The 17910-nt window shown below is 40.2% G+C and overlaps 1 protein-coding gene across 1 annotated transcript; it reads right to left on the reverse strand.

Moving 5' to 3' along the window:
• Positions 1 to 15738: 15738 nt before the first annotated feature.
• LOC145163285 (uncharacterized) lies at positions 15739 to 17427 on the reverse strand. Its single transcript, XM_079082122.1, has 4 exons — positions 16927 to 17427; positions 16478 to 16851; positions 16218 to 16312; positions 15739 to 16175 (listed from the first exon to the last, which is right to left on the reverse strand). Exons 1-4 carry the CDS (start codon positions 17425 to 17427, stop codon positions 15739 to 15741), a joined length of 1407 nt encoding a protein of 468 aa, XP_078938248.1.
• Between the last annotated feature and the right edge of the window lie 483 nt (positions 17428 to 17910).

The following is a 17910-nucleotide window of genomic DNA, read 5'->3' on the forward strand; positions in this document are numbered from 1 at the left end:
TACTCATAGAGTACCCCCCTCGTACTAGCTAGGGACTAAAATGATATAAATTTTGCATTTAGGGTTACAAAGGATACATACCAGATCTCGAATGTTACATAAAGTGAAACTTTTCGGAAAATATTGGAACTTTTCTGACAATTTCCCATGATGATATATTAAATAAAAATTAATCTTTGAAATTTAGAATGATGTGTGATAAGCCAAATTCTAACGCATCGTAGCCACGTGTTATGTAGGTAGTTGATACTATTTCTTTCTCCCTTCAAATTTAATCTTGTAAAAACTCTATTTTTCTTTTATTTAAAAATTCTAAAAGCACCAAAAAAATCACTACAAAAGAAGCTCAATAATGATATTTTAAATAAAAAATAAACTTCGAATTTTGGATATGCCATATTATAAACCTAATTCTGTTATGATCCAAACTTTTATAATACCAAAAAAAAAATATGAGTCAAATCCTATTGTAAAGCTTAAGCTCATTCAATTCAAAATAATATGAATAAAAGTGTTATTATTCAAAATTCATGATTCAAATTATAAAAATTTTATAATGATATGATTCAAAATATTATTATTAAGGATACGAACATTTTGTTTAAATGATTCTAATTTTTTATAAAAATAAGACGTAAAAATATCTATTCTCCAAATAAAAACTTCTTTTAAAAGTTTAGGGTAAATGTCACTGTAGCCCTACGAAGTTTCATCTTTTGGTTTAAATGGTCCATTTTGTTTTTTTTTGGCATTTAAGGGGTATGAAGTGTAGTTTTACCGGCTAAAATGGTCCATTGACCTGTTTTAAGAGGTTTCGAAGCCAAGTCATAATCCAAGTCATCTAATGAGTTAACCCTGAGTCAATTCGCCGTACACGTCACCGAGTTGAGTTGAATCACTTGCTTGGCCCTTAAGGGTCACTGTGGACCCAATGTTTATAAAATGAATGGTTTAATAAATCAAACCCTAAAACTTTATACCCATTTTCGGCCAAACATCTACCGACAAGAAGGAGACAATCCCTTTCATGAGATTCACGAGATGGATACCCACCACCGTCACCAGATTCGATTTCGTTAAATTCTCGAGACCAGATGAACTTCAGTGACATACACACAATATTCTGCAATTGTGGGGAGAGAATGTCGGAAACACAGGTGGAGATGGATCGCATTAAGGAGGAAATGGGGCGTGATTCTGTGATATCAAGGGTCGAAATGCTTGCTGTGCAGCGCCGATTAGACCGTAACGACAAGAAGATGCAAGCTATGACTGTTGTGGTGGTGGGACTCGTGGTGGTGACGTTTGGTTTTCTCGTGGAGAAAATGCACACTCTAATCTAATAGTGAGTCGGGTGGTGTTTGTTCTCGATGTGTTTGTCTTAGGTTATCTGTGTTTTTTGTGTTAATGTGCAATGTTGTCTATTAGGGTTTATGTGGATTGCTGTCTAGTACCTGAAATCGTTTTTTGGTGTAATCGTTTTGAAGTGGATTATGAAGTCCTGTCTAAGCAGGCATTTTGTATAAATGACTATGTAACCGTGTTCAATGTAATGGAAATGATGACCTCTGTTAAGTAAGTTATATATTAGTTTAACATTTAAATAAACATTTTTAATAACACTAACCCTAGTATTGTCTCGTTAGTTAATGAGGAACTTGGGGGTATTTTCGTCCTTTCACATTGTAGTCTCGAATATATACCACTCAGAAAGATCCGTTACCATTTTAACCTTGTTTTTCTTGCTTGTCCTTCTGTCGTTGGAAATTGAAGGTATAAAGATGGAAGGAACCATGAAATCAGTGGAATGTTCTTGTGGGTATGATGCTATAATACGAACCTCAACCACTCGGAGCAACCCAAGATGAACCTTTTATGCTTTCCCCAAAAAGGTAAAAAGTGATTGCAATTTTCCTTTGACTGTAGCCCTAGATTTGAAAAGGGTTTTCTTCACAATTCGTTTGTTTCTCACAAATATCTAATCTCAGGATCCCCGAAATGGGTTTATTTGTTGGGTAGATGAAGTTGATACAACAAGCACGAGTGGTGAGGCTATCCTGATTGCAACTTTTCTTAGGTCGAATAAGAAGCTTCAGTCCGATGTTAGGAAGATGAAAATTTGTTTATTTCTTAGTTGGGTTATTTTCTTTGTCATAATAGTGTACAAGTTGTAATGGGTTGTTAATGTTCCTTTTTTGATGATTTGTAATAAATTACCAATGTGGTTGTGTAATCCTTTTGGAAATTAATGAAAATGCCATTTTACGTACGAAATTAGTGTAGTGGACCACTACACACCCACATTATCACTATTTTGCATGCTCATATTTTAATTGGGAATTAGTGTAGTGGACTACAAAAGAGACCACATTGATATACAATAATAAAGGAAGTTATTAACACAACCATGCACGTCCATTACATAATCATAAGTTGCAAACATCGTACCTCAAATAACATAACAAGACACAACCAAATGTAGTAAAAAACATGCAACAAACATCCATATGTAAATCCAACAACATCCAACAAACATCCATACGTAAATCCAACAACATCCAACAACTTAAATAGAAAATAAACACATTATCCTTATTCAATATCTAGTAGTTTAGCACTTGTTGGGATGTCAAGTCCACCAAGCAAATTACACCCTTTGTTTGCAAATAAAACGTAATATAATGGTAAAAAGGGGTATCGATCCTTGTGGGAATGGTTGTATTCAATCACCAATGCAATCCAATAGAACTAGTGTAAATAAACTAACTAACTACAATTAAACTAAAAGGGGGGGTGTTGTGATTGATTGAAAACTAAAAGACTTGAATAACTAAAAAGCTTGCAATTAAGCAAGATGGTGAGATGCTCAAATATTGGAGATAATTGGTTAACCAAGGCAATTCAACACAATGAACATTTGTGTGTTTATCATTAGGATTCAACATGAAGCTTATCATTCATCCCAAATTGGTTATAGCAATCATGAAGCGTGATATGCCAAGATTCCTCATAGGTAGTGTAACGCCCCGATTCTCAGGTATTATTTAAATAAGATTTATTGGGTGAAGCTCTACTCGACGAGTTGGTTGACCTACTCGTCGAGTAGCAGCGGGGTGGGATCGCGTGTTAAGTGACCTACTCGACGAGTCCATATTGGGACTCGACGAGTAGGAGCTGGCAGATGAAACCCTAAATCCTGGGGTTTTGCACGCTATTTAAGGAAGCATAAGCCTCCTTTGGCCTCTTTGCAGTCCTTTGAGAGCTCAGAGAACCCTAATTCGTGTGGTGTTTCATTCTTGTGTGTGTAAAGCTTTGGAGAGGAGATCTTGTGAGGAAAGGAGCTTGGGGAAAACAAAAGGGCTAGGAGCAAGGAAGTGTGGGAGATCAGAAATCTACCTCAAATAGCATCATTTGGAGGTATCAAGTCGTCATCTTTTCTCCTTTTTCTTTCTAGACCTCTTTTGGTTGAGATATAGGGTTTTTATGGTTTGGTTGAGATGGTAATGTGGGATATGAGCTAGATCTGAAGTTGTAACTTCAGATCTGTAACCTTCTTGGGTTCTAGAGTCATAAAGCTCTGATTTTGGTCGAGAATGAGGCCCTCCTTGTGCATAAAGCCCCATTAAGAACTTAGTTTTGGCATTAAGAGCCTTATTAGTCATGCATGCATGTAAAGTTTGCAACTTTACGTGAAAAGCGTGCCCTAGAAGCTTGGATCTGTGATTTGGAGCCGCTGCATGGCTCAAAACAAGTCTGTATGGAAAAAGGACTGAATGGACTCGGCGAGTCGCAAGGTTGACTCGGCGAGTCACATGAAGATGGTCGTGAACTCGACGAGTTGGATGAACAACTCGGTGAGTATGATGAAGATCACCATAAGACTCGACGAGTTGAAGAACAACTCGGCGAGTCGGATGAGTTTTCCCTAGGATATGTATGCGTGTGTGCCCGTCGAGTGGCAAGGAGGAAACTCGACGGGTGGCCTTAGAGTTTGAACGGGAATCGAAGGAACTCGACGAGTCACCCCGATGACTCGGCGAGTGGAATGTGCTTCGAGGAACTCGGCGAGTAGCCAAGGGTACTCGGCGAGTAGCCAAGGGTACTCGGCGAGTTGGGGTCAACATGGACTGTTGACCTTGACTGAGGACTTTGACCTTGACCAGGGGTTGACTGGTGGGTTATGGAGTACCTTATAGATTTAAGGACTTATGAGTATATTGTACTATGGTCATAGGTGGTGGAGCCTGTGTCAAGTGATCCGAGAATTGGAGTTTACCTTTCGAGTCGGCATCTGCGAGGTGAGTTATCCTCACTATATCGATAGGGTCTACGGCACCAAGGCCGGCCCTTTTAGTTGTTATTGTTATGGTATGCTACATATGGTTTGGTCTGCTAGATCGGAATCAGGGTAGACAGTATGTTATGCTTTATGATCCGTAAGGATTGGTATGTTAGTGACCTACTAGGTCGGTACTCTAGTTACAAGAGGATTCTATGGTTGATGATCAGTATTACAGATATGTTTGATGTTTGTATATTCCAGTATATGATAGTTATGCGAACTTGGTTATTTGCTTATTGGTTGGGTTGAGGCGGTCCTGCTTTGTGCTGAAGGCCAACATACCCTATGAGCGGTCCGGGGAGACTGTAGGCCCACGAGGCGGACCAGTCACGCCGAAGGCTCGGGATAGATTCTAATAGACTGTAGGCCCGGTAGGGCGGTCCAGTCAGGCCGATGACCCAGTATGCATGAATAGATTCAGATAGACTGTAGGCCCGGTAGGGCGGACCAGTCAGGCCGATGGCCTAGTATGCATGATTGATTGATTGATTGTTACTGATATGGTATTGTCAGTGTGGTATTGGTATTTTGGGGGTAGCTCACTAAGCCCTCGGGATTACAGTTTTCAGTTTATTGTTTCAGGTACTTCAGGAGATCGTGGCAAGGCGAAGGCGTGACCGTACCGCTCCTCATCCTTATGTTATGATTTTGGGACACTCTGATGGATATTGATTTGAAAACATTTTGTAAACAATACTATTTGACTTTTATTTGTGATTTAAAAAGTTTGAATTTGGCATGAAATTTTTGGACGTTACAAGTAGTATGGAGGTTGGGGAAGCCCATAACACACCTTTTTAATCAAAATCAAGGATCCAATTGAAGCAATTGAACTCAAGAAGTTGATTAGCCTTAAGAATGAAGGAATCCCCAATTCCTAGAGGATGTCAATGCTTACACATCCATAAAGGAGTCATGATTCATAAGCTAGAGATGATTTCTACCGTCATAAAGCCTTGTTCTAAGTAAATTCAATGATTCAATGCTAAACCAAAGAAATAAACCAACAATTGCTCATTCAAGTACCAAGCTCATGATCAAAGTATTAAACAAGCATAAGAAATATGAACTAGAATCATAGACATAAGATAATTGATAATCAAGCATGAATCCTTCAAAACCAACAAATATCTAAGGGTTTTATGAAACATCCCAAAAATACAACCCAAATTTTTTATCAAATCAACTATTAAAAGATAAATCCATGGATCATGCGTCTCAAAATGTCATAATAAATTTATCAAATCAACTGGTGTCAAAACATATCAAAATATCCGAATAAAACTCCCAGGATAAACTGAAGCTGTGGTGTGTGCCATGCCATCATCCCGACCTCTTCCCCTTACTAGCGGAAGTACCTGAAACCAAAACTGAAACTGTAAGCACGAAGCTTAGTGAGCTCCCCCAAACTACCACATACCATACTAATACATATAAAGCACATTCTGGGCCTTACCCACTGCATCGGACCGACGTCCGGAACTAACTAGGGCCTCGCCCTCTACATCGGACCGAAGTCCGGAACTAACTAGGGCCTTTCCCACTGCATCGGACCGAAGTCCGGAAACTGCATCGGACCGAAGTCCGGAACTAACCAGGGCCTTGCCCTCTGCATCGGACCGAAGTCTAGAAACTGCATCGGACCGAAGTCCGGAACTAACCAGGGCCTTGCCCTCTGCATCGGACCGAAGTCCGGAACTGACTGAACATAGCATAGCATAATCATAACTACTAGCATAAACACATATACTGCATACTGCATCAGACCGAAGTCCGGAACACATAACACAAAGACATGCTTGAATCACAAAGACATCAAGCACACTGCACTACTGCATCGAACCGAAGTCCGGAACTACTGCTAACTAAACGGGCCGACATTGTGGCCGTAGACCCATTCCTACTGGAAGGAAACTCACCTCACACTGCTGAAGTCCCGTAGACACAATCCCACACTGCTGAAGTCCTGTAGACTCAACCCCAGCTGCTGGATGACAGATTCCCGAACTATCAACACCAAAATAACACCCAATTAATAATTGGGTTCTATCACATATCCATAATTCCATGCTTGGGGTAAAAGACTACTTTACCCTTAACTTAGCTTGACTCAGTCCCAAGGCCCAATCCAAAGGCCCAAAGTCCAACTATGGCTCAAAGCCCAACCTTTGGCCCAACTTTCCAAATTGGGCCCAAACCTCTACATGGACTTCCCTTAAGGCCCGATTGTTCAGTCCAGTCCAACATGTCTCATTCTAAGGGCCGAATATCATACAACCATCTAGCCCCAAATTATGGCCCAATTTTCCAAATTGGGCCCAATCCTTCATATGGGCCTTACCCTAAAGCCCAACTAACTACTCTAGTCCATTTGATTATTCTTGGATGGCCCATTAATAAACCAATTACCAAAACCCAACGAAAAGCCTAACTCAAGGCCCAAGTGAAACTAGGGTTTCACATAAAATGACGATTAGGGTTAAGTGTTTCTTACTTAACCCATTAAGGACTTAATCAATTAAGTCCTTTACTCTACTATATCAATGATATGGAGAAATTGGGCTTCATACACAATCCAATCTCAATAGCCCAAAAGTGGGTCCAATAAGTCTAAGGCCCAATTACTCACAACTAGGGTTTTCTAAACCCTAATTAGGGTCTTTCACCCAAACATGGCCCAATAAGCCCAAAACTAATCCTTAAGCCCATTTGGGTTTTGCTAGGCCAATTAGGGTTTTCTTGAGGGGCACCACCCACTACCACCCCGGGTAGTGGTGGTCAATGGCGGCTCACGGCGGCGGCCACCACCTTACGGTGGTGGTTACTATTATTATTTTCATTATTTCATGCTAATTACAATTACAAGGATTTTATCCAAAATACACACACTAACTAATACACACACACACACAACCACACCAAGTGGTGGCCGGCGGTGGTTCAAGGCGGCAGCCACCACCTCATGGTGGTGGCAGTGGCTGTTCTTGGGAATTTCGGCTAAACAAAACACACACACATCACACACTAAATATAAGAAATATAGCCCCACACACGTTTCTCATTAATTTGCACTATGGACCCAGCCACCCACCTGGTGGCTCACGGCGATCCGGCAGCAACAACAACATGGCGTCCAACAAGATCAACAGCGGCACGACGACGGCGGCGGACTCCAGTTAGCTGCGATCAGAGAAGAACGGGAGGAGATGAATGATGACGGAGGGTGTAGGATGTCTTGGAAGAAGGACGAACGCAATAGCAGCCTCGGCCTCGACGATTATCCTGTGCACACACCTCCGATAGCAGCGCTGTTGTGGCGTTTAGACGGCAAGGAGCGGCGACAAAGGGCTATCCCGACTAGTCGGAGCAGCGAGCGAAGGGGGGGGGGGTTACGGCTGTCTTTACGCATGGCGGCTGGACCTTGGCGGTTCACATCAACGACTTCCGACTGCCTCACTCTCCTGTTGATGTCGAAAGGAAGGGCTATGGCAGTTCCCGGCCTTAATGGCGGCTGTGCGATGGCGGATGAAGGATGGTGGCGCCGAGGAGACATAAGGTTGGCGGCTGCTATCACTTGCTAGGTTAGGGTTGAGGGTAATATTATATACCCGTCACCCCCTTCAATCTTTCTTCCATGATGCCACCTTTGGCCCCTCCCCTCCCCTTTACTTTCAAAGTGGGTCCTAATTTTACCCTTTAGACCCTAGCTTCGGAATTTCCTGACAAATAAAATCCGGAATTTATCAATTAGCCCCTTACCCTCTAAATCTTTTCAAAAGAAGTCCCATATATTACCATTAAACCCTTAAGCCTTCAAATATCTTTAATTTAAGTCCATTAATTACCAAACGCACCCTGACTTCTGTAATTATGACTTTTAACTCCTCGAAACTAACGTCTCGCTAAATTATTATTCATTTTAGGGCTTCTATACATTTATTTATTTATTTTATAAACGTGGTGTTACATTTTAGCCAAAGTTAACCAAAATAGAGAAACTAGCCACTCATGGCAACAAAATAACAATCACAAAAGTGTTTTTGCATCACGAATCTACCAATTACTTATAAAGATGAGAAGAATGAGTATCAAGCTCCAAAAATCGCCTCTAATGGTCTCCAATGGTGGAAAATCGAAGTATATCTGAAAGATCCAACCCCCAAGGTAAATGGTAAACAAAATGACCAAAATGCCCAAAAGTGTGTAGTTGCGCGGGTACCCGCGTAAGTGTTGCGTGACTGAGACTCCACCCTCACAAGTGTTGCTGGAATGCTATTGGTCCATTTTTCTCCACTACCCAAGATTTCCTTGCCCCCTCCATGACTTACATGATTTGAAATTGGCCAATCACCTTCAACCTTTAAATATGGATAGTCCATGCCTAAAATAAGAATCCATGACCCATCTTCAAAAGCCCACTTCATCCAAATCTTCAACTTTTTTAAGCCCAAATCTCCTTTGATGGATCCGTAAAGCCCAATAATGCATCGAGAAGCCCACTAAGCCCAACTCCAGTCAAACCACAACCGCAATGAGCTCCAAAACCCTGCAAAATATCTCATGCAAAATAGAAAGTACCCGACATGATCCATGATTAAGAAAATAAAGAATATACAATGCAAAACTAATAAAAAGAGCTAAAAATACTAAAATAAACTAATAAAAATAAGAAAATAAAATAAGCCATCAGCCTTCTCTATTTTTTCCTTCAACCCTTTTAGCCAATTGTTTTTTTATAATCCTTTCAGAATGTTTCCTTTTCCTTGTAGTGTTTTTCCTTTTGGTTGTGTTCCACTACCTCCTTCACCTCCATTACCACCTGCATTTGTGTTTGTTCTGTTGGATAAGGTGTCTAAGTCCATAACTATTTCTGGTATGTACTTGACCCGACCCGGCATGGTCCATTTGGGTTGCATGGCATCATGCATTTGGATAGACTAAATGAGAGAAATAACACTTGTGGTTTATTAATATATTATAAGTTCTAATATATTAATAGTATTATGTAATTAGTGGAGGGTATAAGGTTGTTGCCTATAAAATGGCAACTTAATGGGTGTCCACTCTCACCCACCGCTTCCTTGATCGGTGGAGGGTCGTTAGCCGAACGGGTAAGACAAGGACTTATAAATTCTCATTAAAAGTATGATGAATATTATAAAGTAACTAAATGCTTTTATTAAATTCCCAATCTTAGTTACTTTAGGAAAATGTGAATAAGGTGCTAATCCATGAAATTACACTTTACACTTTGTTTAAGTCGTTGGTGGAGCGTGTGTGGTTAGCCGGCACACTAACTTGGACTTAACAAGGTAGGTAAAGGGTGACTTAAGGTTTACCATAGCATCGGTGGAGCGTGTGTGGTTTACCAGCACATCGATTGAGTGATAAACCTTGAGGGTACCAAGTGATTTGCATGGTTACTTCACACCTCGTTTTGTGATCCTCGGTATCCCAGTCACAAAACTTGGAGGGCACACTCGAGATTGAAACATGCCTTTGAAAAGTTCATTGAATCTCAAAAGAATCTAGGAATTTCTAAGAACCAATTAAAAACCTAACATTTATATTTCGTTTTTCATGGTGGAAATTGGTGAATCGTCATTCACCTACCTTTCAAATATGTTATAGCTTGGATTACGGCATACCTCTTCTAAGTTATAATATATTGTGATTGGATCCTAGCCTTAATATTACATTTGGGTGTTTTATTAAGGACTCTCTTAATATCTAAACTAATCTTGTTCTCTTCTTTCAGATGTCTTCAAACAATGCTGCTCATGGCTCCTTTACCCTTATGAACTTGTGTGGGAAAGTCACTTTTGATGGATCCAACTTCAATGAATGGATCAGAAACATCAGGATGATTACCTGCTACGAGGACAAAGAATATGTCCTTGACAAGGAGCTTAAGGAGATTGATGAGACCACTGCAACTCCCCAGGAGATCGCTGACTTCCGGGCACATGAAAGGGATGCTACAAAAGTGGCATGCATCATGTTGGCCACCATGACAGCGGAACTCCAAAAGTCCTATGAGGACTTCTACCCTTTTGAAATGCACCAAGATCTGATGGAAAGATACCATCAAAGTGCACGACAAGAGAGGTATGAAATCATATGCTCTATCATAACAACCATGATGAAGGTCGGGGAATCCGTCACGAGCCACATGCAGAAAATGCAAAGGTATGTGGATCGGTTGCTGAAGCTTAATATGAACTTCCCTGAGGAGCTTGCAATAGATATCATTTTGCACTCCTTACCATCGTGCTATGATCAATTCCGCATGACATATCACATGAATAAGGAAGAGGTCACACTCAGCAAACTTCAGGGACTCCTCAAGACCGCAGAAACAGGTCTTAAGGGTAAGTCGGTTGTTAACACTCCTACTCCAAACTCCGCCCCAGTTTTGGCAATCGTGAAAGGTAGAGGGAAGAAGAGGAAGAGCTCTTCCAAGGGTACCAAGGCTAGGACCCTTGATGGCTCTTCTTCAAGTGGAACCAAGAAAGGTTTTGTCACTCCTTCTTCTGACCCTAAAGAGGCTGAATGCTTCTATTGCCATGAAAAGTCACATTGGAAGCGGAACTGCCCAAAGTACCAGCAAGATGTGAAGGATGGGAAAGTTAAACCCAACCATGCATGTATTTACACTATCTTATCTAATAACTCACCCTATTCTAACTCTTGGGTCCTTGATACCGGTTGTGGTATTCATATCTGTTCTGATTTGCAGGGACTAAGAAGAAGTGAGAATGTGGAGCATGGAAGAATAAACTTAATCATGGGGAATAGGAAAGCTTTACTTGTCACCAAGATTGGAGTTTATACTTTATCGCTAAGTAGTGGGTTTAGTTTAGATTTGAATAAATGTTGTTATTCGCCAGAAATGGCAAGAAATATTATTTCCTTTCATGCATTGTATAAACAAGGTTTCACCTTTTCATTTGATAATGAAGTTGGTTCGATTAATGCTTTCTTTAATAATGTTCTTTATTTTAAAGCATTACCTTGTGATGGTGTGTATGAAACTGTATCTGTGGTTGATAACTTAGGAAATAATGTATTGTGTATTGATTCTGTTAATGATAATAACTTGGATAAAGCATCATTATGGCATTGTCGTCTTGGACATATAAGCAAGAAACGTATAGGCCAACTCCAAAAGGATGGAGTATTGGAGTCATTTGACCTAAAGTTAGATGATAGTTGCGAATCATGCTTACTTGGAAAAATGACAAAGTCACCCTTCACAGGTTCTTGTGAGAGGGGTGAAGGTTTGTTGGATCTTATACACACGGATGTGTGTGGGCCCTTCAAACATGCCACAAGGGATGCTAATCGTTATTATTTGACTTTTACTGATGATTACAGTAGATATGGATATGTCTACTTAATCAAGCATAAGTCAGAGACTTTTGAGAGGTTTAAAGATTTTAAACAGGAAGTCGAGAATCAATTGGGCAGGAACATTAAGATGCTTCGATCCGATCGAGGTGGTGGGTATCTTAGTTCAGAGTTCCTTGACTATCTTAGGGAATGTGAGATTGTCTCACAATTGACACCTCCCAGGACACCGCAGTTGAATGGTGTAGCTGAGAGGCGTAATCGAACCTTGTTGGATATGGTTCGTTTCATGATGAGTCGAGCTTCGCTACCAATCTCATTTTGGGGGTATGCCTTAGAGACTGCCGCCCATATCCTTAATCTAGTTCCCACAAAGAAAGTTGCCAAAACTCCTCATGAGATGTGGACTGGTAAAGTACCCAAACTAGACCACATTAAGATTTGGGGTTGCGAGGCTTTCGTGAGACGCGAGACTCATGATAAGCTCGAACCTCGAAGCGAGAGGTGTATTTTCATCGGCTACCCACAGAAATCCTTTGGTTACCTCTTCTACAGACCTAGTGAGAATGTGGTCTTTGTAGCTAGGAGGGCTTTCTTTCGAGAGAGAGAGTTCATAAGCCAAGGAGACAGTGAGAGGCAAGTTGACCTTGAAGAAATTCAAGAGTCAAGTGATGAAGGAACTTCAAACCCTAGCACTCAACTTGAGGAGGAAACTTCTGTTGAGCCAATTGACAAGTCTGTACCTCTAAGGCGTTCCACAAGAGTTAGGAATGCACCTGAGCATTACTATGGATTCCATATTACTGCGGAAGGTGATACACTTATCAGTGATGAGACACTGATAGGTATGGATGAACCTAATAGTTACGCGGAAGCCATGGCAGGCCCTGAGTCAGCCAAGTGGAAAGAGGCAATGGACAGCGAGATACAGTCCATGTATGACAATCAAGTTTGGAACTTGGTTGAGAATGTACCAGGTCGTAAGACTGTAGGGTGCAAATGGATCTTCAAGAAGAAGACCGACATGGATGGTAATGTACACACTTATAAGGCACGACTGGTTGCAAAGGGTTTCTCACAAACTCCGGGAGTTGATTATGATGAGACCTTTTCTCCAGTGGCCAAGATTAAGTCTATTAGGGTTCTGTTAGCCATAGCCGCATTTCATGACTATGAAATATGGAAAATGGATGTCAAAACCGCTTTCCTTAATGGAAAGTTGGCTGAGGATGTTTACATGAGCCAGCCAGAGGGTTTTGTCAACACAGAGTACCCTAATAGAGTGTGTAAGCTTGAGAAATCCATTTATGGGTTAAAGCAAGCACCTCGCAGATGGAATCTTTGCTTTGATGAGAAAGTCAAGGAACTTGGCTTTTCTAGGAGTGAAGATGAATCTTGTGTATATGTCAAGGCTAGTGGGAGTATAGTTAGCTTTTTGGTATTGTATGTGGATGACATACTACTCATAGGAAATGACATCCCAACTCTGCAAGAAGTTAAGTCCTGGCTTGGGAAGTGTTTCTCTATGAAGGACCTAGGAGAAGCTGCCTATATTCTAGGGATAAGGATCTTGAGAGACCGGGGTAAAAGACTAATTGGACTTAGTCAGAGTACTTACTTGGATAAGGTGTTGAAGAGATTCGGCATGCAGGACTCCAAGAAAGGAGAGTTACCCATCCAGAGTAATGCCAGATTGAGTAAAACACAAAGCCCTAGTACTGAGGCTGAGATAGCAGAAATGAGTCGAATACCTTATGCTTCGGCTGTAGGATCGATCATGTATGCTATGACGTGTACTCGACCTGATGTAGCCTTTGCTTTGAGCATGGTTAGCAGGTATCAGGGGAACCCTGGCAAGGCACACTGGACTACGGTAAAGAATATCCTCAAGTACCTACGGAGGACTAAGGACTGGGTCCTTACCCTCGGTGGGAGTGAAGACTTGAGAGTTGTAGGGTATAGTGATGCTAGCTTTCAGACTGATAGGGATAATTTCCGCTCTCAGTCAGGCTGGGTCTTTACCTTAAATGGAGGAGCAATTTCTTGGAAGAGTTCCAAGCAAGAGACAGTGGCTGATTCAACTTGCGAATCAGAGTATATAGCAGCTAGCGAGGCGGCAAAGGAGGCGATATGGCTGAAGAACTTCATTGGAGACCTTGGAGTTGTACCAGCTATTGAAGAGCCAATGGAAATTTTCTGTGATAGTGAAAGTGCAGTTGCCTTAGCCAAGGAACCAAGGGATCACGGGAGATCCAGACACATCGACAGAAAATACCATTTCATCAGACATCGAATAGAAGAAGGACTCCTCGTGGAAAAGAGGGTATCATCGGATGAGAATCCAGCAGATCCCCTCACGAAGGGACTGACTCGGGTTAAGCATCTCCAGCATGCTCGGAGCATAGGGCTGAAGGATGATATTAGATTTAGTAGTTAGATAACCTTGAAATTTGTAAAGTGTAATTGACATTAGATGATGAATAAAAGGTGTTTTATTTATGAGTAAAGTGTTGCTATCTCTTGTCGATCGTTTACTATATTTCTTTTGCATGTTTTGACTTCCAGAATAATTATGTTTGGTATATCATATTATTCGAACCTCCACAGTCGGTCATATGTCGGAAGTAGGTATGAATCAAGACTGTCATGATTGGTTGCAGAGGTCTAAGTTGTTGGACATGGCTACAACACTCATGAGTGCTCATAAGTTCTGAGCATTGGACTCAACCCACGCTCACTGGAATAACTTCATGGAATTTATCTCGAGTGATCGTGAGACGGTAATATCATATAAGTCTTCAAACCTAGAGATATGATTTGTTACTTATGAGTTGGTTATGCATTGATTGTACGTTAACGCATTGGTAACTCGATGTTATAAAACGTGCTTTTGTGTATAATTCAATGAGTGGTAGAACAAACATATGAGTCGAAGTTTATCTGTTCCTTCTTGGATTAGAAGCTAATATCTGGGCCCCTCGATGATTTTGTTTTGACCTATGTACCGGGCCCGGTCAGAACTAAGTTGATGTGTTCAATTAAGTTCTTTGTCAAACAAATCGGAAATCGGGAAACAAACTGCTGGACAATAAGTAAGACATTGTTCCATGTATTTGTCTGGCTGATATCTAGAACAGAGGATTATATGATCACTTATCTGAAATGGCGTATCATCATCTTCTCAGTTCCGAGAAACATTGAAAAGAGCTACGATTGCTGATCGGTTCCTGAAGTCATACTTGCAGTTATAGTTATTAGACTTATCCAAGTGGGAGACTGTTGGATAAGGTGTCTAAGTCCATAACTATTTCTGGTATGTACTTGACCCGACCCGGCATGGTCCATTTGGGTTGCATGGCATCATGCATTTGGATAGACTAAATGAGAGAAATAACACTTGTGGTTTATTAATATATTATAAGTTCTAATATATTAATAGTATTATTTAATTAGTATTGATCAAGAATTAATCTAGGATTAATTAAGTGATCAAAAGATGACTAATTAAATATATGGGTTGATCATGTAAATCATCCATAACTTGTATAGTGGGCTAAAAGGCTCCATGGATAATCAAGTTGGGTTAAACCCATTGAATGCTCCATGGAGGCTCCATGGGAGTTACAAACCCATGGGTCATGGAAATGAAGAGTCGTGCCACATTAGGGTTTACATGGTGTAACCCTAGATGTGACACACTATATAAGCAACATGTTCTCCACCAAAATCGGCGAAAATAAGAAACAAGAGGGCTAGGCCGATTTTAGAAGTGTGTATTCTCTCTAAAGTCATTCCAATTGCATTTGGTGTTGTGTGAAGCATTTGAGGCATCACACTTGGGGTGCTAGGCTCACAAGGTTTCAAGGATCATAATCAACAACAAGGTAAGTTATTATATCTTTCATTCAAGTTAAAAATGTTCCCCATGTATGCTAGATAGGAATATAACCTTGGAATTCAACTTTGCATGATTATTAGACAAACATAGATACAAGGTTATTAGGGTTGCATGTACACTTAGGAAGTGTTAGAATGCTCAAAACACATCATGTTCCACTACCTCCTTCACCTCCATTACCACCTCCATTTGTGTTTGTTCCACTACCTCCTTCACCTCCATTACCTCCTTCATTTTCTTTCTTTCTCCTTTTGACCTTAAGTTTTTTGGGCTTGTCAACTTTAGGACATGTAGCCTTGTTATGTCCAACTTCTTTACACACACTGCATAAAATTTGCTTGCCAACCTTTGAGACTGTGTGCCTTGTAGTCTTTTCACTTGGGTCCTTTCTTCTATTCACTTTTGGTCTGGCTGACATTTTTCTCGTCAATGGTGGTAGTGGTGGACTATATTCAGTACATGGCCACATATTGTTGCCATTCATCCCATGTATTGGATACTTGTAAGTGTTCTTGTAAACTGCTCCAAAGTACATTGTATCCACATAACTTCCAACATCCCTATTAAGAAAGGAAATGGTTGCAACTGAATGCACACAACCATAGTCATTTTGTTATCACACTCTACACGAGCAAGTCTTCTTGTCTAAATCCACCACGTAAGACTCATCCAAGTTTCTTGTCTCGAACTGGTTTGAACCAGTTGGTAGAACGTGCCAGTATCTAAAAACATTGGTTGGAAGCTAGTATATGTTTATAGTAATCAAAGTAAACATATTAAATTGTATTTACCTTTAAGCTTTTTTTAGTTGATTAAGTAAGGTTATAACTGTTGGACATGGTTTAAAATCAGGCCATGAACTACCTTTGATGCTCAAATTAAACTACCTTTCCATAACATACAATCTAATTTCCTCTAACATTGTGATGATTGGTTTTTTCCTTGCATCTCTTATGACATTGTTAAAACTTTCAGATAATCCATTTTCTACTGCATCACACATCCTACCCTCCTGAAAGAAAGCTCGGCACCATGATTTAGGGTTCTTCTCCATAAGATATTCAAAGGCTGCAGGGTTAAGAAGTTGGATTTCTTTCATTGCTGTATTAAAAAAAAGGCTCAGTTGATGCTTTGCATGCCCTCCAAAACATCCGCTTATTATGTACTCCTCGAATCTTTTCCTAAAGTTGGCTACAATATGCCTAGCACACTGCCTATGTTCTGTAGTAGGCAAAATGTCTTTCACAGCCTCCAACAAACCCTACACCATAAAGGGAAATTATTAAAAAAACAACTACAATTAGATTAAAATTTTAGGATATGGTAGTTAACTCACCTTATGTTGATCTGACATCAAAGTAATACCAAAACCATTTACCATTCCTAGATCATCCCTTAAATTCTCCAAAAACCATTTCCAATTCTCTTTGTTTTCCACACAAACAACTGCCCATGCAATTTGAAATATATGATTATTAGCATCCCTTCCAACTGCACATATTAACTCTCCAGTACATAAGCCTTTCAAGAAACACCCATCCAGATTTATTACTCTTCTGCAACTACCTCTCAATCCTTGCTTTAGTCCCTCAAAACATACGTAAAAGTTACTAAAATAAGTCTTCCCATCAGGCATACTATTGACACCAATCTTCACAGTTGATCCCGAGTTTGATCTTCTTATCTCCTCACCATAAGCCAAAATATTTGAATAGTGCTCAACAAGTGTGCCTTCAATTATCTCAATGGCATGTTTCTTTGCTCTCCTACACTGTCCCATACTCACATCTATTCCAAAAGTTTGTTTGACCTCTTCCTTAAGCATCCTAACACTCATTTTTTTTCTTATTTAAGAACTCGGTTGTAAAATGGCTTCCAATCCAAGCATAGCTAACAATTGATCCCAATTTTAATTTCTTGCACAATTGTGCTCATCTATGAGTGACTTAATCTGGAAAGATTGTTCTTCACTCATACATGAGGCCCAAAGTCTAAACTTACACTGTGCAGAACAACATTTCACTAAAAGTCTCCTACTATCATTTTTCTTGTAGCACAACTGATAGCCATTAGCAACAACATAATTACATAACATATATTTTAACTGTTTTGGACTTTCAAATCTCATACCTAACACAAGTTTTTGTTTTTTCCAGTTAACATTTTCATTATAAGTTGTTACTTCCTCAACAATTGTGCCATTGTCATCCATACGAAAATATGTGTCCTCATGAGGAGGACTTGATGGGATTGATTGCACCTTGGGGCATAGCTTGCTAAAAAAACATCATTTATGGTCTTATTTATAAAAGTGGAATCA

The sequence above is a fragment of the Lactuca virosa genome, chromosome 3 (genome assembly GCF_052849685.1).
Source record: "Lactuca virosa cultivar CGN04683 chromosome 3, Lactuca_virosa_CGN04683_v6, whole genome shotgun sequence".
In the NCBI taxonomy this organism is placed as follows: domain Eukaryota; kingdom Viridiplantae; phylum Streptophyta; class Magnoliopsida; order Asterales; family Asteraceae; genus Lactuca; species Lactuca virosa.

Excerpts from the sequence above, each read along its gene's own strand:
- LOC145163285 (XM_079082122.1), bottom strand. The coding sequence starts at position 17,427 with ATGAGTGTTAGGATGCTTAAGGAAGAGGTCAAACAAACTTTTGGAATA. Across the intron at positions 16,852-16,926 it reads TGATGTCAGATCAACATAAG|GGTTTGTTGGAGGCTGTGAA; the intron begins GTGAGTTAACTA and ends TTTATGGTGTAG. Across the intron at positions 16,313-16,477 it reads AGATTGTATGTTATGGAAAG|ATACTGGCACGTTCTACCAA; the intron begins GTAGTTTAATTT and ends CAATGTTTTTAG.